Below are 22,461 nucleotides of genomic sequence, written 5' to 3' on the forward strand. Positions count from 1 at the left end.
CATTTGCTGTATGTTTTCTAAGTGCTATGTGGAATTTTAACTCAGAGATCAGGACAGCCAATAAGGGCCACCACACTGGAAGGCGTCAGGGCACGAGGCTGTTGTGTCGTATTTGTTGGCAGCTTCAGGCCGTGTCTCCATTTCTGCGCGGTGTCTCTTATTGGATCTTGCTATATTTTCATGCGACATGCACCAACTGCCTCATATTTAGGTCATCCTCGAATTTTAAGTTGCGTTTTATTTTTTTCGCTCACACTTAATCTTGGCATTCCCGCAGCTCAAATGTTGTCCCCAATTTTCAGGTTGGATGGCACAACACACACAGTAGCGGCGGTCCTCTATTTATTGGCCATGCACCAAGGAGCTCAAGAGAGATTAAGAAAGGAAATCACGACCTCCTTGGACGAAGAGGTAATTTCATTGCTATGTTTTCTCGGTTCCGCTCTGCTAACTGCCTCTTATTCTCCTCATTTTTCACCAGGGAAAACTCAACTATCTGACAATAGGTCAGCTAAAGTACCTCGACATGGTTCTGAAGGAGTCTATGCGTGTTTATTACCAGAACGTTGGGTGAGCATATCTCTTCTTCCATTAGGATTCATCGTGTAGCGCAGGGGCATTCAGGCAAAAAGAATTCATCGCAAGATCAATATTTGGAAATACGTAGTATGCCCTCTTGCTACGAGTCGCGGAGCACCTGTTCCCCTGTAGATTTAAGATAACTGGCCGACCGGACAGGGTATCGCATCCGGTGGAGCTCTAGACTGCACTCTTCACCCAAGGAGGTTTTTTTTTTTCATTTCACATTCGAGAGCGTTAATTCATTATAATTTGGCCGAATGTCTTTGCTACGCTGTGGTAATTGCCTGCGTTCAATAAAGAGCGGGTACAAGCCCAGGGTATTTCTGGGAATTATTAAGCCAATGATATTTTTGGGAATGGTTGCCATGTTCATACACTGTATAGTTGAAGAGAAAAAGTACCAGAGCGTATGCTGCCAATTTGTGGCTGATTTCTGTCTATATGGCACATAAGTCGTCATGGCTAGGCAGTGTGTTTGCTAATTGTGACGTAGAGTGGATTTGGTTTCTCATACTGAATCAACCATGCGAAGGTATGCCCGCGTTTCAGTTCCTCTGTTCTCATCTTGTTGCTCATGCGCTATTCGAAAAGACCCTTGGAATATTCTGATATAAGGCCCTTAAGTGAATCAACCGAGCAGTTAACCCTAGGGCCTCGTTAAGCAGACTGAAGCTATAGCTTTTCATTGCAGCATCTATGCTGGATAGATACTTTCATGATCTTCCCACTGTGTTGATCCACCGCGTCGGCTCAATGGCCTTGGTAAATCGCTATTTGGATCTATGACGCAAAATAAAATCCCGGCCGCAGCGACCGCATCTTATTATGCACAAATGCCTGCTTTCCAAGCTTTCTGACTTATGGCTATCAATTACTTTTGTTTATCGCGAGCCGCCGCGGTGGCTGAGTGGTTACGGCGCTCGGCTGCTGGCCCGAAAGACGCGGGTTCGATCCCGGCCGCGGCGGTCGAATTTCGATGGAGGCGAAATTCTAGAGGCCCGTGTGCTGTGCGATGTCAGTGCACGTTAAAGAACCCCAGGTGGTCGAAATTTCCGGAGCCCTTCACTACGGCGTCTCTCATAGCCTGAGTCGCTTTGGGACGTTAAACCCCCATCAACCAACCAACCAACCACTTTTGTTTATCGCAGGTTTGTAACGAGACGCGCGGTAAGAGATTTCGAATACAAAGCAATCAAGATACCCAAGGGTGTCAGTGTCATGGCTGCAGCAAGCTGTTTGAACCAAGATCCGAATATCTGGTGCAATCCGACCTCGTTTGACCCTGAAAGGTGGGACCTTTTTTTTTTCTTTCGATTGCTAGATACAGGCAGAACACCGCAACAAAAGTTAACGAGGTTCATTGTTTCTTGGTGCACCACGGAAGTGCCCAGTGTGTCGTGTCCCGTTTTACGCTAAAGCGACGCGCGACTGTTTTGAGGCGGCGTCTCATGGCGAGGCGTTGGATCCCGGCACCAGACACATGTCGGCGCCCCAGAATTCGGTTCTGTTGACATGTCCATTCAGCATCAGATCACGACCCCGCCGCGGTGGCTCAGGGGTTATGGCGCTCGGCTACTGATCCGGAGTTCCCGGGTTCGAACCCGACCGCGGTGGCTGCGTTTTTATGGAGGCAAAACGCTAAGACGCCCGTGTGCTGTGCGATGTCAGTGCACGTTAAAGATCCCCAGGTGGTCGAATTTATTCCGGAGCCCTCCACTACGGCACCTCTTTCTTCCTTTCTTCTTTCACTCCCTCCTTTATCCCTTCCCTTACGGCGCGGTTCAGGTTTCCAAAGATATATGAGACAGATACTGCGCCATTTCCTTTCCCTAAAAACCAATTATTATTATTATTATTATTATTATTATTATTATTATTATTATTATTATTATTATTATTATTATTATTATTATTATTATTATTATTATACTTTAAGTAGACTTCGGTTAAGGGCTGTGCCAATAACTGACACAGCAGCGCCCGTGTCCACCAGGGCGGGAACGACGACGCCATCGACAAACACTTCGACAACATTGGCGGGGAAAGACGGAGGACTTGGACAGTTCAATAGAAGCGCAGTTCATACCTCCGGAACTGCGACTGTTAGTTTTCATCGGGTCCGGCGCACCCCGACTACACCGGCCGCCATTTAGTACCATTAGTGGTTTTATTAAAATATTAAAAATGAAGGAAAAGATTTTTGCTAGCCCCAGCATATGTCATCGATACCGAAGCACCTGAGGTGGGGCAGCGGAAATAAAGGATAACTGGCAGAATGTAGAAATGAAATGAAAGAGGGGAGGCGACAGGGAGATAGGATAGGGGGAGAGGTAATATACATGAACTATTTACGCAATAATAAATGTGTACATGTTGTGCACGTGGTTAGTTCATGATGGAGCAATAAAAACACATGCGCACAGCAGCACTGTGTTGACTACAAACTGGAGTGGGGCGTCCAGTTGTTAATCGTCCAAGGTAGCACTCCCGGAACGTTCGGTCACTGCGTGCAACTACCTGTCGGAGAACAGACAGAACGTCAAGCCCGTCTGTTCGAGGAATGCACAGAGGCTCACCAAGGTTCGCTCACGAGTGCGCTCACTGCCCTGCGGCCACAATGTCGTCTTGAGGTAGTCTGGTAGTATGCCCAGCGCCATATAGGCCGCAAGCATATCGCGACGAGCATCGGCGAACGCGGCACAGCGAAGGAGCAGGTGCTCCGATGTTTCCACTGCATCGCATCCGTCTCACACATCGCTCGTCGCGACTCCGTGACGCTCCCGTCGTTCCCCGGGCCACACTCAGCCAATGCGCGCGCTTAGGATCATTGCACGTTGCGACCACGTTAGTGTGCGACAGCCGGTGATGCTGTCAATGCGCTCACCTGCTATGCGTGGGTCGAGGTGCTACTTTCGTAGATGGTCCTTGATGACTGCACGCACGTCCTACAGCGCAAGGGGCAGATCGCTGGGAGGTGGTTTATGTGCGGCGGTCGCGAGGTCGTCATCTTCGTTTCCGGCGATGCCGCAGTGACCGGGTACCCACTTTGCGTGCACGGCGAATCCTCTTTGCACGAGGCGCTCGATGCACGAGCGAATGTCCCGCAAGAGTGGGGTACCGCGGCCGTTGGATTGCAGGCGGCTGAGGGCGGCGCGGGAGTCGCACAGCAGAGCACTTCTGGGCGGCGGAGGGCCGGGTGTGAGCAGCCGGTCCAGCCAGAGACGGATACCCATCAACTTCGCCGTGGTGGAGGTTGCGTGGTGCTGGCTGTGTGGTCGCAAGGCGGGGATGGTAGCTGCCGCGGGCAACTCAGCTGTCACTGTACACGGGGAGATGATCCTGGATACACGAGGATCCTCGTGTATGGCGGCTCTGGCCAGTTGCTGCACAGCACAGAGGGGTGTGCTCTGCTTTCCCACCATGCCGACGATCTCTCGCTGCACCTGTGCAGCTAACAATGTGGGGGCCTGTGGCCTTGTCGAGCTGCCTTAGTGCCAGCTTTTTCTGCAGGCCTCAGGCATCATGTGCTTGTGATGCAAATAAAGTTATTATTATTATTATTATTACTATTATTATTATTATTATTATTATTATTATTATTATTATTATTATTATTATCATCATCATCTCCGAGGCAGCAGGCCAGGGCGCGTAGGAGCGGTAGGGGGGTGGGCCCTGAGTCACGTGCTCCTACTCGAGCAGCGCCGCGCCCATTCGTGAGCGCGAGTGCGAGCGCATACGCTGCAGCAGCGAGCCGCCGTCCGGTGCGCGGTGGAGCCGGTTGATGTGATTCAGTGCCCTACGCGCTGCTTGGAGCTCAAGTGGCCACGCCCCTGCCTCGGCCAACTTTGCGGCGCACTACGGGTTTCTGGGCAGGCCCAGGCACATGCGCAGGGACTTGCGGTGTTGGAGCTCGAGCTTCTCCAGCACGGATTGCGCACCGTGACGAGCGGCAACGCATAGAGCGCCGCCCCCAAAGCTGCGGTATTTTACAGCCGCAGCGCGGCTTGGTGGGAGATGCCCTGGCCTCGAGCGGTGAGCTTGTGCACGGCGGCGGTGATCCTATTCATCTGCAGACAGGACTTGGTCGCCGCGGGGCGGAAGGAAAGGCGGCAGTCGTTGTCCAGACCAAGGTACCGCACCAATTTACGCCAAGTAATCGGAGTCCCGTCCAATGACAGTGGCGCAGGGTGAGCGCGCGAGCGCGAAACGCAGACCATGGCCACCATTTTGTCCGCGCTCAGCGACAGACCAAGGCCGCGCAAGCTGGCATCGATGGCGGTCAGAGCTCCCTGAAGGCACCCCCGCACACGGAGCGCCTCGCCCGGTGGTCCCCGGCACCCCCGAGCTATGTCGTCGGCATATATGGACATGTACACATGGTGTCGGCCGCTCGTGCCGAGGGAGGCCGGCACCACCGACATGGCCACATTAAACAGAAATGGTGATAAGACAGAGCCCTGGGGCACGCCCAAGTCCACCGGATGAGGCTCGGAGAGCTTACCCCCTACTCGTACGCGCATGGTGCGCCCGCTCAGGAAGCCGTGAATGTATCGCAAAAAGCGCCCGCTCGAAACAGCCCCCTCAAGCACCGGGAGAATTGGTGCGTGTCAAAAGCGCCTGAGACGTCCAGTAGCAGCAGCAACGCAACCTGGCTTGCCGCCCTGGCGTGCTCCAGCGCTGTAACAACGTCCGATGTAGAATCAGATGCGCACTGCATCCTACGGAAGCCCGTCTGCCGCTCGTCAAAAAAATGAGCCTCCGCTGCCCGCTCGTTCAGACGCTGCAACGCCATATGCTCCATGAGTTTACCTAACGCCGATGTTAATGCCACTGGCCGGTATCCGCTCAGCTCCGAGGTGGGCGCCCTGGCTTTCGGATGGGACAAACGACCGCTGTTCGCCAATCCTCCTGTAGCTCCCCGCGTTCCCACACCAGGTTGATCTGCTGCAGCAGGATCTGTCGTTGCTCCGCATCCAGGTTTCGCAGCGTCTGGTAGGTCACCCCATCCGGTCTGGGCGCCGAGCGTTTGCGGCAGCGCTGCAGCGCATTGTTCAGTTCCGCCGCGGTGAACGGCGCATCATGCATGGACCTTCCGAGGCGACGGACGAGGGACTGGCGTCACTTCTGGGGCTCTCAGGAGCAGCTATGTTAGCTGCGTTTGCGGGGCTGGGCGGCGTGAACCGGTCGGCAAACCGCTCTGCCAACTCTTCAAAGCTGAGCCCGCTGGAGATTGCGAGTTAATGCAGCGGGGCTTGCTGGCGCAGGTACCAGGCTCGTGCAGCCCGCCGCAGCGCATGCATCGGGCAGGAGCTCGACACACCTCAGTGGCATGCCCCAGGCTGGCGCACTTGGCACACTGGAGCAGCCGGGGACGGCAGGGGCGGACCGCGAGCCTGCGCTTGAATATGGTGATGAACGCCGGTGGTGTCGGAGCCGCAAAACGGAGAGCTAGTGTGCTGCCCGACAGCGACGCCAATACCATCGGCACCGTTGACTCCGCGGCCGCTAGCAGCTACTCCGCCGTCCTGCGCACGTCCACACCGAAGACCAGGCCGGAGCTTTGGCTCCGAGGAGGAGGCTCCTTGGCGCAGACCGGCACGCCGCGGATGACGGCCGTGGCTAGCAGGGCCTGGAGAACATCGCTGCTCCCCGCGTCCACTGCCACCACATTCCGCAGCGTGTTTACCCGGACGGCGAGGGCGCGATCTCCTCGGGCAGCTCCCAACCTGGTCCTTGGTGAAGGTGATGTCCTGTGACGCCGACCGAAAGAGCACCGTCCCCACCAGGCTCGACGAGACCTCCACTACGGCCGCGGCTCGCTCCAAGACAGCTTTGACGCCGCTGCGCCTTGGTAGTGGTGGTGCGCCACGGGACCAGGCTGGCCCAGCATCAGCATCGCCGCCGTCGGAGGCGTATTACTGCGGCGCGCGGCAGAGTTGGGCGCTCTCGTTGCCAGCAGACGACGCCCCAGACGCATCCTGGTCTTGTGCGGCGGGATTTGGCGAGGTCACGCCTGGGGTTCCTTCGGACGCCGTTGCTCCAGCTGCAACAGCAGCAGCAGGCTGAAGAAGGGATCTATGGGGTTCCTGCGATAGTCAGTCTAGTAACATTGGGCCCTCCTCCCTCGAGTGTGGAGGAAGAGGGAACAATGACGATAGGTAGGTGGGCCTCGTGTTTCCCGCTTGACCACCACGATGTCCCTGTTGGTCTCCTCGTCCATCTCCTCCTCGGACCCCGTTGGGCGGCACCGTTTCCAGAGAACAGACTCGTCCATTGGGGTGGACGTGTTCTCCTCGGCTACAGGTGTCTGCGGTGAGCCCTCAGCAGCAGCATCAGGGGGAGAGGGCATCAGAGCCGGTTCCCCAGGAGTAGCCATGGTGGCGGGGAGTGCCGAGGTGGCCAGAAATGGCGGGGAGGGAGCCGCCTAGGTGTCCTGCGTCTGGTGAGCAAGCGCCATGGCGTCCCTCAGAGCTATAACGCGTGGGTCCGTCGGCGACACGTCCAAGGCCCCGATGACGGACTCAAGCTTCGCCGAGGCGGTGATGAGCACCACCGTCAGGCACCTTACTGTGTCCCGCAGATCAGCGATCTCGGCCTGCATCCGCCGCATGGTGCTGGACGACCTTTCCCAGGATGATCGCGTATCTCCGTGAGCATGAGCGGCCTGCCCTGCGTTGCTCATCGTGACTGCCGAACGCAGGCTGTCGCTCGTTCTCGATGCCTGTGGCCTCTGTGGCCTCCATGGGGAGGCCCCGCAGCGCCGTGAAGCCTTAGGCCTAGCGACCAATGGAGCGGGGAGCTAAAGAACACGTCCGCTCGCTTCGAGCGCCCGCCGAAGGCCCGTTTTACATACATGCGATTTTCGCCTGCGACACTGCGAATTCCGTCGGTTTGCGACTGGGGAGGGCCGTCGGGCTAGTCGCAGACGGCTTACGATCGAGTTCTGTCCGGTTGGTATTCAGTCGCAGCGTCAGTGCGTTCGCTCTACGGCTGTCCAATGGGGAGCGCCGAGATGGCGTGCGACGTGCGGTCACGTGGGTGCTGTTGCTGCGGTGGAAGCAAAACTGTTTATTCTAATCAAAACATAACAAATAATGCCTTGCATCTAAAAATACGCTGGTCATAACATCGTCAACAAATTTCGTGTAGCGTTTCTGTCGCGTTTAATCATGGATTGGCTATGCAAACATCAAGCAGCCTTGCCTGTCCCTCCGACCGAGTTCGCTGGGTACGCGTTGCATGTGAAAGCACTGGCCGAAAATCGCACTGCGGCGTCACCGACTAGGCCGACTGTTTTCGTTCTAGTCGCAGCATGTGAAACGGGCCGAAGAGTCGAGAGAGCCCACCGAAGTTGTAGCCAGGGCGCCGCACCGGTGTTTTCGATGGAAACGTGCAGCTTGCAGTAATGGTGCACCACAGTGCGAAAAAGCCGCGACTTAGAGCATATGTCTATTTCGCACCGAGCGCGTCCGCCTCCGCCTGCCCGGCCACGCCGGTTCCGCCTCTCGTCGGCCCGGCGCTGCTTCGCAAATCTACGACAGATGCCGCGTCGAACGTTCTGCGCATCATCTGCGCATGCGCCTCTCCTGGCGCACCCGCTGAGCTGCGTCGGAGTGGTCGGACTATAGTGAACTAAAGGTTGGACTGCAGTAGGGCCGAATTCGCGCCTGGCGTAGCGTCGCCAGTCTGACGTGACTCACCACCACTGGAGCTCTCCCGCGCGCCGTGTACACCGAAGTATAAACGCTCTATAACTTTATAGTTCCCAGCGGAGTTGAATGTGACGTACTTTTGAAGCGGTAGCTTCACTACTACAGGTCTCGGGCTGAGATCGCCGTGCGTTGCCGATGATCTTCAAGGCTCAACCAAGGTCAAACCTTCAGTTTACAAGTTTGGATAACCAGTAGATGATCAATGGCGAAGCATTTGGGCAGGCCGAGGTTCTTTAAAGGTCAAGCAGGGGACGTCAAGGTCACGCTAAGGTGTGCCAAAATTTTGTCACGTGATCGACTTTGGGCTCGCCAAGGAGCCTAAACGCGGCGTTTACGCGATAGGGCGTGACGTCACGCCATTTTTAACCGAGTGCATGACGGAAGGAGCACCGGCGCGCGTAGGAATAACTCGGCATGCAGTGCCCACGTGCTAGGCCGTGACGTCACAGCCTCCTAAATGGAGTACATGACGGAAGTAGCACCGGCGCCTGGTACAAAGTTCACATTTGGTGTTCACGTGCTAGGCCGTGACGTCAGGGTCTGCAGCAGAGGCGCACGAACTCCACGTGTGGTGTTCACGCGCTAGGCGCCTGAGCAAGCGGCGTGCATATACGCACGAAGTCCACATGCGGTGGTATCGTACTAGGCTGTGACGTCCCACGAAAAAGCGAGCATAAAAAAAATAATGGTGTTTTAGCTTTGGTTAAACCGAGTGAGAAGCGATAGCTCCACGATGGTTTAGCCAGGCAAAGTCTTGTTATACTATTCGTTGAACAATTCTTTTGTATTTTCCAGGCTAAACCGTCGTGAAGCTGCCGCTTCTCACTCGGTTTAACCAAAGCTAAAGCAACGTTAATTTTTATTTCCATTTGGCATGTGCATGGTTAAGTGACGATGTGCACAGTTGCCAGCTTCTTCCTCTTCCCGTCCCATTTTTGTTGTTTCACTTTTTGTTATAATACTAAATCTTTGTACCTAAGGCAGTAAAAGCATAACTGCTGATGATAACAGTGTTGATAATAGTATTAAGTGACACATTGTTCGATCTTCGGTAATTTAGGGATCCAGGTATGCGGACAGATGTCGCTGTTCCAGCCAACGGCCATGGATGTCTGTTGTAGGAAGCTCGAAAACTTGGACACAGCTGGGCTCACACACGGTAATTCTGGCTCAGTAGTTACGGCGCTCGGCTACTGATCCGAAAGACACCGGTTCGATCCCGGCCGCGGCGGTCGAATTTTGATGGAGACAATTTCATTTCATTTCATTTATTGAACCCTCAGGGCCAAAGGCATTAAAGAGGGGAGTGGTAACAAAAAATACATGAATAGATACAATGCATATTACAGAACAAGTATTATCATTCTCCTGTTATACAATGTTAACTAGTGCAGAACGAAAATGCTGGTTATCCATTATGTCGACGATATCTGCGGGAAGGCGGTTCCATTCACGTGGTGTACGAGGCAAGAAAGACTGAAATGCCGTTTTAGTGTTACATGATTCAATGCCAACTTTGTGACGATGATCAATGCGGTTTGACACGTATCTGTGGGGCGAAATGAGGGAATCGTGAAGCGTGGGGTGATGGTATATTTTATGAAAAAGGCTCAAACGAATTGTCTGCCGGCGGGATGCTAAAAGAGGTAAAGATTAGCTTTCATGCTTATTACACTTGCGGTCGGGTAAAGTTGGACAGGATAAAACGAGCAGCGTTATTTTGAACCAGCTCAAGCAAAGTTATCAGTTTTTCATGTTGCGGATCCCATATCGCTGCGGCATATTCCAGATTAGAACGTATTAGTGTTTTATAAAGCAATAATTTCAAAGCAGATGGAGTTTTGGAAAAGTTACGGCGCACGTAGCCCAACATGCGGTTAGCTTTGTTAGCAATGTACTGAATATGGCGCGTCCAGTTAAGGTCAGCAGAAATATGAAAACCCAGGTATTTATATGAAGTAACCGCTTCCAAGGCAACGTTATTTTGGTAGTAAACAGGCAGAGAGCTGGAACTTCTTCATATTCGCGTAATTTTGCACTTATTGGTATTAGGTTCCATTAGCCATTCATTACTCCAAAGAGAAATGTTATATAGATCACGCTGGATAATGTTAGCATCGTCGGGGGATTTTATTTCGCGGGATACAACACAGTCGTCAGCAAACAAAAGAATGTTAGATGATACAATGGAAGGGAGATCATTGATGTAAATAAGAAATAAAAGGGGCCCAAGCACTGACCCTTGTGGCATGCCCGAGTAAACTTCGCTGAAAGGTGAATTAAAATTATTAGCGTAAACGAACGGCGATCGGTTAAGAAGAAAGTATTCAGCCCATTTCAGAACATTTTAGTCAATATTCAGTTGGGTTAGCTTTAAAAATAGTAGGCGGTGACATACATTGTCGAATGCTTTCGAGTAATCTAGGAAAATGCAGTCAGCTTCTGATGCGCGATCTAAAATATGGTGGTTTGATAGTGAAGCTGGCAAGTTGGGCTTCACAAGAAAATGACCTCCGAAAGCCATGCTGTGCGGGTGTAAAAAACGAACTAGACTCGAGAAAGTTCACAAGGTTAGTGAAGATTACATGTTCTAATAGTTTGCAACAAGTACTAGTGAGCGAGATGGGGCGATAATTTGTTGGGGATGTTCTATTTCCTGATTTGAATAATGGAACCACCTTCCCGACTTTCCATTGTGTTGGCAGAATGGAACTATCGAGAGTCTGCTGAAAAATTTTTTTCAGTGTTAAGGAACAGTAGACAAATGTATTTTTTTTTTAATTTTGCATGAATGGAGTCAAAACCGGGCGATGAATGAAATTGTAGGGCATCAATAAGTTTAGCAACGCCAGATGAATCGATTACAATTTGAGGCATAGTTGGGAAATTATACCGGAGTGGAACGGGATGTTTGGTGTTTGATGTGCGTGGGAAGTTCTGAACAAAAGTTTCGTTAAGTTCTGATGCGCATAAATGAGCCAGAATAGGGTCACCTGACGTGTCCGTTAAGTTAATAGATTTTTCGGTATGCGGGTTGACGACGCGCCAAAATTTTTTAATGTTGGTAGACAGCATAGATGGTAAAGTGTTAGAAAGGAAGTTATCTTTTGCTTGCTTAAGTGCAGTTCTATAGGCATCAGCGGCAGTCTTGTATGCGTCCCAGTGAGCGTTACATGGTGATAGCCTGGCTGTGCGATATCGGCGCTTTTTTCTGTTAGATAGGCGTCTTATATGGGCGGGATACCATGGGGCTTGAGGATTAGAAGTGATGGTGCGTCTTGGAACATATTTCTGAGTTAGTTCGTGAACTTTGGCCGTGAACATATCCCAGTTAGTTTGCACAGAGCGATCGTCAATGTTTCTGAAGAAGTTTTGAGTAAAAGCTGATAATTCATTGTTAATGGCATCGAAGTCTGCTGTAATATAATCTAGTATGGTTTTTTTCTTTCTTGCAGGTTTAGGACAGGCAGTGTTAATGTTGAAAATGAGAGTGATCACTTAAATTAGGTAAGTAGGTGATGGCTGAAGCAAAGTCAGCTCGATTTGTTAGTATCAAATCTAAAGTGTTGGCTGCGTTGACAGGGATTCTGGTAGCGTTAGTGACTAATTGGGTAAGTGAAAAAAGGGAGCATAAATCAAGAAAATCACTGGCATCGGATGAAAATTGAGATACGGTGGGAGGCAGGGTAAACCAAGTTAAAATCACCTAGTAAAAAGAAGGAAGCAGATGGAAATCTGGTGTGTATTATGTTAAGTTCGTCATGAAGGTCGTTAATAAACGAGCGTTGAGAAGAAGGAGGACGATAGCATACGCCGAATATTATTTTCTGATGGTCGAGAGTAACTGATGCCCAGACAGTTTCCAAGACGCTATTAGTGTAGATGCATGATGACGGTATGTCTTTCGAAATAGCAAGGAGTACGCCGCCTCCCCGCTGATTAGTTCGGTCATTGCGATATACTGCGAAGCGGTGAGCGTTGTGAAATAGTTCGTTATCGTGAATTTGAGATGATAGCCAAGTTTCAGTAAGTGCGATGATATGCGCAGAACAGGTGTCGATTGCCGATGAAAGAGAAGTTTTCTTACTCAAGATACTTATGATGTTAGTATAAAGAATCATAACATCAGATGGTGATGAATTACCACTGTTTCTCTCGCGCCTCTAGGGCGCCCCATGTGGCGAAGCGACTCATCCTTGGGGCGCGTGTTCAGATGGCAGCTCGATTTCATCGATTGTGTCGTTAGAAGGATTGTACATGAAGGATTTGCCACGTATGTATAGCTTATTGTAGCGAAGGCGAAATTTGAGTGATACCGGATGGCCGATTCCAAATTCGATAAGTTTCCGTCTCGCAATTCGAGTGGCGGGTGAAAAATCCTCGCTTATTGAAATTTTGTGTTCCTTGAAATCATTGCGATGTGATAGGATTAACTCTTTTATTTTGTAGTTGGTAAACTTGGCAATAATGGGTCTGCATTTATTTGCGGAAAATATCTCTAAACGATGAACACGCTGAAATGGGTCGTTTGGTAGCGAGTCAAGAACATTCGTTAGTATATTGGTCAGCGTGCTTTCAGTTTGCTGCCACGTTTCAGATGAATCTGTCAGTCCATGAAAAATCAAATTATCGCGGCGCGACCTGTCCTCCATATATCTAGGCGTTTTTGTAAAAAGTTATTTTGCGAAGTTGAGCGTTCAACTGATTCTTGCATGCCTGCAAATTAATGGCTGAAGGTGTCATGAACTTTCCCTTCCTCTTCTAGTTCGTCCAAACGCTTCTGAATGTTAGTTATTTTTGTTTCGATGCTTTCCTGCCCAGCCTTAATGGATTTAATATCTGCGGTCAGTTCAGTTTGTCCCTTCGAACTTTGCAATGAGCGGGCGTGAACATCTTTGAGCAGTTGAAAAATTACGGTAATCTGTTGTGCAGGGTCTTCGAGGAGCGATTCAATTTCTGATAGGGATCGAGTGGTGGGGCCGGGGTTCGTTTCTATGTCGCCGGAGCACAAGAGTAGGAAAGCCATAGAAAAGCAATCGCACACAGTTTCACACAGCACCCCTGGGCACGGGAACAGCAGCAAGCAGATGTCATCGCTCTTTTTAGCGTACAAGGAAAACGTACACACCTGCATCGGAGCAAAGCGGAAGTCAGGAGCCATGCTTCTCGCAATGTTCCCGTGCCCACTGAATCCGAGGACGGAGAGGCCACAGCTTAAATTCCTTGCGGGCGATGATGCAGTTGTCGATGGGGTTGAACGGCCGAAGGCGAGCGATTCCATCGGGTGCGCAGGGATGAAAGATATGTTGAAGGGGCCATTGTCAGGCAGTGGCGGTGGTAGCATCTGAGCTGATGGGCACGGGGGAGATAGCGATTCCGGTATCAGCCAGGTGAAGAAGAGCGTGAGCGTAACCTGCATCGGAGCAAAGCGGAAGTCAGGAGCCATGTTTCTTGCAATGTTCCCGTGCCCAAGCCCGTGCACTTCTACAAGCCCGTGTATGCAGGCGATATTCTACAAGCCCGTTGAAGGACTCTCGTGAACGACCAGCAGTGCAACCGCATAGTTTCATCTCCCTTTTGTGAGGCTTCCTCCAGACACAGCAATGGCAACCCATCTGCTCATCCACCAACCAGCTGGGTCGAGTTCTGTGCAGTTTCGGACACTCGTTGACGGGTCGCTGGTCTCGAAATGTCTGCACCAGAAGGCAGGCACCTCGCTGTTCCCACGCAGGCGCGTGCTTCCCTCACATCCGTCCACGTGGTTCTTCCGTACACTCTGCGCAACGGGACGGCGCGTTTCTCACAGCTATTCGCTGTTAATGAGTCCGGGCATTTTCGCGCACGATTACCCCACTTGTGAGGCGGCTACATTCCACCCCCCCCCCCCCCCCCCCCGCGTCGCACGGAGGAGGAGGCCGTGGAGGCTTTTACCGTCTGAGAGCAGTTAGTTCCTGATTGAATTTCCCGACAGTGAGCTCAGGAGTAAAGCATCTTGTGGGATGGTGAAAAACCGTCGTTTCCCTGCAGTTGTCTGAAAAGCTGGCGAATATCGTCCAGGGTTTCACTTCATAAATGTACGTCTATATGCGGACGGCTTCTCGTAGTTTTTTTTTTTTTTCGAGACCGTTCGTTCATTAGGGCCTTTCAATAATTCGGACTTTTTCCGCGGCCCAATGAACTCTGAAACAATAAGGTTTCACTCCCTTAATATGAATGTTGAGTGATATTTTTCATGGTGATTGTGGGGATGATGGTGACTGTGGTGTTGTACATCCCGTGAAGTGATATATCCCAATGAAGTTGTAACCGCTCTTCAGCTCGAACAAGAACCTACCGCGTACTTTGCAGTATTTTTTGTCAGAGAGGCCACTTTATTTTTGCATGTGCTGTTTCTAAGCGTTTCTCCTGCGGTCTTATCAAACCTCGCGGCCCACTCCGTCCGTCACTAGCATCGATCAGGCACTGTCAAAACATTACGTTCCCCAACACCTTGATGGCAGATTTGATCCGCGCATCATCCCTGAATCAACCCGCAGTGAGTCCTGACTCTACAAAGCCAGTTATCATGCTGCTTTTTAACTTCAGTGAGAAGACAACTATTTTGTAAAGGACAGAAGTTAAAAGGCACAGATCGGCCTATCACTGATGACTACTGTCGTGATGTCCGGTTTAAACGAAAGCATTTAGGGGAGTATGCGGGTGTATTTATGAGACTGTATGCCTGGAATGTTGGCTTCGAAACAAAAGAAACTGGAAGAAGCCATGGATCACTGGCCCCCTAATTCGGCTTGTCTTGGCCACTCCCCTGTAGTGAGTATGTGCGATCTTTATTTGGGGTTGGCCAACCTACCTATTAGCGTAATAAAAAAAGGTAATTCGCGCAATATCGCCGAACAAAGTCAGTGAATGCCTTCAGAAAATGAAGTACTTAACGTTAGTTTGTAAGTTCCAGGTAAGAGTGCTGGGTTAAGTGTTTTCATGACTTAGCCCTAGAGTTTACAAATGCTAACAAAATATTTTGCAAATATATAAAACGTTATGCGAAAAATAATATAATATTCCCCTCTCTCGATTAAGAATGTCGTGTTGTTACCAAAATTATAAGACGGCTATGGTGTTTGACAATACTTTCCAGTCATTATTTCTGCATTGTGACAACCTTGCCTTGCAGCCTTAAAATTTGCAGCCTGTTCTCATAGTCGACTTTGAGCTCTCTCTTAACGGTACAGTGAAATTGCTTCAAAATGTTGATGAATGAAAAGCCTGCGGCCTTGATGGTATCTTTGCCGAGAGCTTTAAAAAAATTGTTTAGCTGCTGCAGTACGTTTCCTCTACGTAAAATATCGTCGTCAAATTATTGCCTACGTCGTTTTGAGCGGGTAAGCTATCTTATGATTGGAAAATTGCAATTGTCGTACCTATTCTTAAAAGCAAAGGAAAGTCTAACGTCTCAAACTATATGCCTATTTCGCTTACAACCTTCTGTTGTAAAATCCTTGAACACATTGTTTTCGGAATTAATTAAATGCATCTCTACAGGTTTCTTAGTAATCACCCACATGGGTTCAGAAAGGCGTTGTCCTGTACAATGCAACTGATTGAATTTCAACATGATATACTTTCCGAACTCGATCGAAAATGTCAAGCTGGTTACATTTTCCTGTATCTCAGAAATCCTTGAAACTCTCCTATCATTCTATATCGATACAAAAACTGAAAGGGCTAAACATAGACACTGAGGGTTATGCATGGATTGAGGGATATTTATTACCACAAAAATACAAGTGGTAATCAACGGCTTCAACTTATATTTGCTCTTTGCCACGTCGGTAGTGCCTCTCGGTTCTGTCTTGGGGCACTTATGTTTTTAATTTATATCAGTAACATTTTCCATTCATACTGTCTAACATTCGCTTGTTCGCCGATGATTGCATTTCGCACACAAAAGTCCCTTAAGAAGCGGATCACATACAGTGGCTTTATGATCTGAAGCATGTTCAACAATGATGATGAAAACACCAAATGTTCTTGAAGATGAAAAAAACTGTGTACCTGTCTCCTTCACGTGAAAAAAAAACACAAACTAACTTATTCATGTTCATTTCACTTATATCTTGTAAGTACAGAATCTACGCACAAATATTTCTGAGTACTCTATTCAGAACATGGTTCGTGGACACCTCACGTTAACAGTATAATTAGTAGCGCTAGCCGAGCTCTCAGCTTCTTGCAACGTAATCTAAACAACATAAGTGAGATGATGAAACAGACCGCATATCCTGCTCATTCCAGGCCCATTCTTGAGTATGCTTCACTGTGTGGGATCAATAGTATTACACCCTGTTCACATTAATGCATTTGAGAGAATTCATTCTCTTGCTTGCAGGTTTATCCTGAGCAAATAAGACGATCGGTTTCTGAGTGTCACTCTGATAAAGAAATAATTTGGCTCGTTGCGTGTCCCTTTGGGAACGCCGAAAATCTAAAGGCTGAAATTTTTTATTGTATCTGTCACAGTTTGTGGGGTTTAAATAGTGGGATTAAATGCGTTTTCTCCCAATTAAGCCCGGCTGACACAGTTCAAAGCCGCCCGGACCTCACTCCGTGATCGCGCACTAGTACCGAGCGCACGCCGATCACAGCAGGCTTTGCTCTGATGGAACAAAGGAAAGACACTCCGCTGACACAAAGAGGCATTTATTGCTACAACAATAACGCTTGATAGCAACAAAATACTCTAAGGAATCGAGGTCGTACGACTCACCACCACGGTTACGAACGAACGTTCGCCCACGCTAGGGAAAGTGGAAACTCCGAAGCCGGACAGGACGAGATGCGGGAGAACGTACCTCCCCGCAAGTTCCTCTCTGCGCTGGCGAAGAGCGGAGCGCTCGCCGAGCAGTCCGTACGTGCCACGTTCCCCAGCCGAAGAGAGCGTGTCGTCTTCCCCGCGCGTGCGTGCAGCAGTCACGCAGTCCGTCCGTGGCGCTCGTGGCGCTGCGACGCCCTCCCCTGTTAGTTACGGTAACTAACTAGAGATAGTCACGGTGTGCGCCCCTCCAAGATGCCAGGCTGCTGCAGGGTGCATCGCGGGAAAGTAAATCAAAGGGGATGTCGTGGGAGAAAGTCTCCACATCCCTCCAACCTTAAATAGACTTGCGCGCCTGAAATTATATTCTATGGAAGATTCTCCTGGTCTTCATGCACATGAGGCAGGTCTTGCAACGGAGGTCACGCCAACAGCGTCCACGCAATACAACCGCAGTGTTCCGTAGGTGGCGTGAAGGTCTCTGCTTGGACGACTCGCATGGCCCATGGACAACGTGTTCGCAAGTCCGGGAGGAGAGGGCCGGTTGAAAACCACTGGCCAGGATTCTGCAGTAGTCTCCAGGGTAACAGCCGCCGGAGGTGACTGCTGATTACTCTCGCCACAACTGCTCCGGATGGATGCGCCGAACTGGACACAGGCCACTCCGTCGCAGCAGGCGACAGCGAGACGATGTGCACAGGACACAAACCTGAGTGGCTCCGCTGGATCTGCAAGATTGCCGAAACGCTCTCTGCGTGTCTTTTACGTAGGTCACTGGAGGGGAAACGGCGTCTGCAAGGGCCTAGTGGCACAATGCTGATCTCGCAAGCATAACGTGCCGGGCGGCTGTGCAAAACGCAAAGTTCGAGTGAACAAATCGCTTTCTTGAGTTGAACGAGACTGCTCAGTTCGTGCGAGGTTAAAAACGAGTGGGCAGAAAAGTGTGCCCCTCCCAGTACCATGGTACTGTGGTCGTGTCTTCTCTGACGTCGTGCAAGCAGCTGCGAAAAGCATTAGACCAAACGCTACCCCTCTGACAACTACCGTCAACAAAACAAAGACTCGGAAAGGATTACGTGCACGCAGCCGCGAGGAGACACCAGTTCGGTGAGGCGGTCCTACCCCACTCACAGCATGAAGCAGCTTCTGAGTGGTCGGCGCCCACCGTATCGGACGGTTTCGGAGCGCCCGGTGCCGAGTTGTAATACCAGCGAGCTTGTGGCTGCACTCGTGGCCCCAGGTCACCCGGCTTCCGGAGCCGCGACTCCCAGAGTCGAAACAGAGACAGTAGAAGAAAATAATACAGAAAACTCGGACCACACACGTGGCTTCCGCATTCACTCGCTTCGGTCTCGGCAACTCTCGCTCCCTCGACGCGGACCAGCTGGTTCTCGTGCTGATGATACTCCAGAGAAAGCTTGAAGAAAAATGTGTTTAACATGTTGGCAAGTTGAAGCATGCTACCGGGCAATACACCTCGCACTCAAGAAAGCATGCCGCAGGTCCTAGCGATCAAAGTTCACGCTAGGCCTGGCACTTCTCAAGTCCGGACAAAGAACGTTCCTCGAACCGAACAGACACTCGTCCAGTGTTCCGAGAGCGGGCCCCAGGCTGGGCTGCCAGATGTGGGGTCTTAATAGGGGGATAAATACGTTTTCCCCCATTCAACCGCGGCTGACACGGATCAAAGCCACCCGGACCCCACCTTGTGACCGTGCGCTCTGCTGAGCACTCGCCAACTACGGCAGGCCTTGCTCTGATGGAACAAAGCAACGGCACTCTGGCTGACACAAACAGGAATTTATTGCTACAACAAAAATAACGCTGGCTGGCGACAAAATGCGCTAAGGAGTTGAGGTCGTCCGACTCACCAGCACAGTTACGAGCGAACGTTCGCCCACGATTTGGCACGAGGAAATGCCGAAGCCGGACGCACCGAGATGCGGGAGAACGTTCCCCCCACAACTTCCTCGCCTCCCTGGCGAAGAGCGGAGCGCTCGCCGAACGGTCCGTACGCGCCGCGCTCCCCAGCCGAAGAAAGTGTGTCATCTTCCACACGCGTGCGCGAAGCAGTCACGCCGTCCGTGGCGCTCGTGTCGCTACGACGCCGGCGATCTTCCTTGTTATTTACGGTAACTAACTAAGGATAATCACGAAGTGCGTCCCTCCTCGAGGTGAGGCTGCTGCAGGGTGCATCGCGGGAAAGCAGACCAAAGGGGACGCCATAGGGGAAAGTCCCCATATTAAACGTGCATCTCTGCATCCTCATGTCTTCATTCCCCACACTACCTTTCTCCTCGAAAAGATCACATCTGCCAAGTTCGAGGACTAATCTTTTTCTAAAACTGTTTCTTTGTTCGGATCTTTGAAGATTGCAATGACTTACCTGCGGATAAGGTGGGCTGGAAGAATGTAGAGGTTTTCACCGTGATACCGTTACGACTGCTATTCTGCAGAAAATCCGCCATCGTCGTCAGCGCCGGTGTTGTGAGCGCAAACTCCCCGGAGAAGCAACCTAGATCGGCCATCTAGGTCACGCGACCTTGCGGCGTCATCACAACCAGTCCACCGGATTGTGAGCAAATTGTCCATCGCGGCAGGCGGCAGTTCAGTTAATGATTGGTTGCGAGAGGTTGCCTGCGAAGAGGAACCTGGGTCGAACAAGCCCCACTGGTGGCAGCACCTTCCATCGCTGGGCAACGGCGCATCACTAAACCTCGGCACCACTGTGCCATGAGTGGTATGAGGACTCCCAGGAATATGTGAATGTTACGTAGAGAATGGCCAATTCTGGGTAAATGCGCATTAACCCATTAATGCTACCGCGTAACACCCTTGAGGCGGAGTTTAAATGTCGCCTCCAATTTTTTCCAATGTTTGCCCCCTGCCATAACGCCCCTTGCGCTGTGCGTTCTTCTTGAATAAAGAATAAAAAAATTAAAAATATCCGAATACATCGCTGTTGTTTTCGGCTCCTTGGTCAGTGACAAGTCAAAGACGCTCCATGTTGTGCGCGCGCTGCACCACTCGTCCAATAAGCGCTGAACAGTCTTTACTAAAAGAGGGCATGGTACCAACAGGTTCATAAAGGTGGCATAATGCAAAGACTCCTTCAGAAGAAATGCATTAAAGCGATAGCGTTAAGGGTCACGTTCAGCGGGAAACGGCGTCGTCGTCGCCGCCGATGTGAGCGAAAAATCCTCAGAGAAGTAACCTGGGTAGGCAACCTAGTTCACGTGACCTTGTGACGTCATCACATCCTGCTCATCGGATCGCGAGCAAACTTTCCACCGTGACAGGCGGCACAACCTACTAACGCTATATGGTCATACGCTTTAGCGGGAAGTTTAGTGTCCCCTTCAGTTTTTTATTTAGATAAACACTGCGGTTCGATAACACTGGAGTGGAAGTCCAAAAATGATCAGAACCTTTCAAAGATTAGCTCTCATCGCATTATTTCTGAACTGCTTGCCGCCAAAAGCACGCGATTCAGCTTGCTTTTTACCCGCATAAAAGACGTTACCCCCGGACATCGGCGGTGTTGTAGGTACTACGCAGAAAACAGTGAGAAAAGCAATTTTATGAGCGGTTGTCTGCATATCGCCAGGGAAGGAGTGTTTAAGCAGATGGCTAGAAACTCTCGTGTTCTTTCGCTTCCTCACCCTGCTGAAGCATACTTCGTTTTTACTTTTGCCAGATGTGGCTCAGCAACCGTTAGGTGCCAAACGAATCTTTAAGGCTGCGTGATAAGTTGCTTGATGTCTGGTTATTCCCGCATGCACAGGTTCAACGACGAGAACAAGCGCCACATCCACCCGACCTCGTTTCTGCCCTTCGGCCACGGCCCTCGTGCCTGCGTCGGCCGTGCATTTGCAATGCTCAACATCAAGATGGCTCTCGCTACGCTCCTATCAAAATTCAGGGTGCACGTGGACCAAGAACGTCACCCAGTGAGTGACACGAATTCTTTTTGCTCTGTGCCCACCTGCTAATTCAGAGTGCATGTAAGGGCTACTCCTCGAGATTTCTTATCGGCCGGTTCTCCGCGAAATCTCTAAAATCAGAAACATGCCCACACGTTTAAACCTCCTCACAAAAATAAATGCATCCAGAAAATCTTGATGCATATTTGCGTAGAGTTCACGAATTTATCCCTATATAGAGCTGCATTTTGCAAGTAGCGAATTACGTTCAGTTGACTTCGAAGCGGTGATTAGGATTGCGTAGTGATAGCGAAAATTCATGTTCTGAGCCCTTTCAGACCATTGCAAATTCATATCTACAGTAATATGAGCTCGATTCAAAGTGGTTCTCCAAGGACAGAGAGTTAGTCAAAGATAGTGAGTAATTCGCAGCATAAAGTAGAAATTAACGAACCTTCACGAGGGGGGCAGTCCTTATATACTACATTCTTGCAGATACATATACACATACATGCAGATATATACGGCGCAACAGAATCAGTCAGGCATTTACCAGCACCGCTAAGTTTCCGTGCTGAACACAAAGCTGATGTCAAGCTGGATTTCCGCTGCCGGTGTCGCTGTTTAGCCTTGATAAGCGAAATTTCTGAAAGACAGACATACCTCATGCGTATGGAACTCAGCGCCCGTAGCCTGCAAATTATTGCCTGCAGATTTACTTGGGGGGTCTAAATTTAAGGTTTCCTTATTTATGAACACGTGGGCAAACACTCGTTTATTTACAAATCAACTCCAACTTGGAAGATTCCCCTAGAACATATGACCAAACAGGAACGTACATGCCAGCTATTGTTTCTTATGCATCTGTATGAAGACGCAGAAAGGAAGGAAATTTCACTGGTTCCATGCTCAACACGAAACGATTGTTAAACGAATAGTCTGCTATACAGGCAAATATGGACGAAACACAGCAAACCTGGAACAGCATAAGTGAGTTGTGGAGACTTCGCGGAGATTTTGCAGTTGTACGCTCAGACGCGTGTGCACATCATTTCGTGATGAACATGGTGAACGTCTTTTCCCGCAGGACCTGATCAAACTTCGCAGCGGTTTCCTCACTGCATCACTGCCTAACTCAATGTGGATGAAGTTCGAGCACGTCTAATACACATTACCTTCATGTATATCCTTCAGCACGATTTTATTTCTTCCAGAAAAAAATAAACACGCTGCGCACACGAACTTGCTTATTTTTTTCATGTACTGTCGTGAGAAATATGACCGGGAACAAAGATTTAAAAAAAATTGAGAGTTTTCAGGTGGTTTCTCTGCTAAATTTGAAAATGCCTTTTGGTTATTAAACAGCTAGAGAAGAGCAGTTAGAGGGCTGTATGTTTGACGTATATTAATTGTTGAGTAATAAATAAATGAA

The 22,461-nt window shown here is 50.1% G+C and overlaps 1 protein-coding gene across 1 annotated transcript in view; it reads left to right on the forward strand.

Moving 5' to 3' along the window:
- The window catches only part of LOC144123121 (cytochrome P450 3A24-like), an 84,439-nt gene extending 62,198 nt beyond the window's left edge, over positions 1-22,241 (forward strand). Inside the window, exons 10-14 of the mRNA XM_077656023.1 lie at positions 303-411; positions 482-570; positions 1,731-1,871; positions 20,891-21,056; positions 22,117-22,241. Of these exons, the coding sequence (XP_077512149.1) occupies positions 303-411; positions 482-570; positions 1,731-1,871; positions 20,891-21,056; positions 22,117-22,194 (583 nt within the window). The 3' untranslated portion in view covers positions 22,195-22,241. The remainder of the gene's footprint in view (positions 1-302; positions 412-481; positions 571-1,730; positions 1,872-20,890; positions 21,057-22,116) is intronic.
- Positions 22,242-22,461: the final 220 nt, after the last annotated feature.

The sequence above is a fragment of the Amblyomma americanum genome, chromosome 3 (genome assembly GCF_052857255.1).
Source record: "Amblyomma americanum isolate KBUSLIRL-KWMA chromosome 3, ASM5285725v1, whole genome shotgun sequence".
NCBI lineage: Eukaryota > Metazoa > Arthropoda > Arachnida > Ixodida > Ixodidae > Amblyomma > Amblyomma americanum.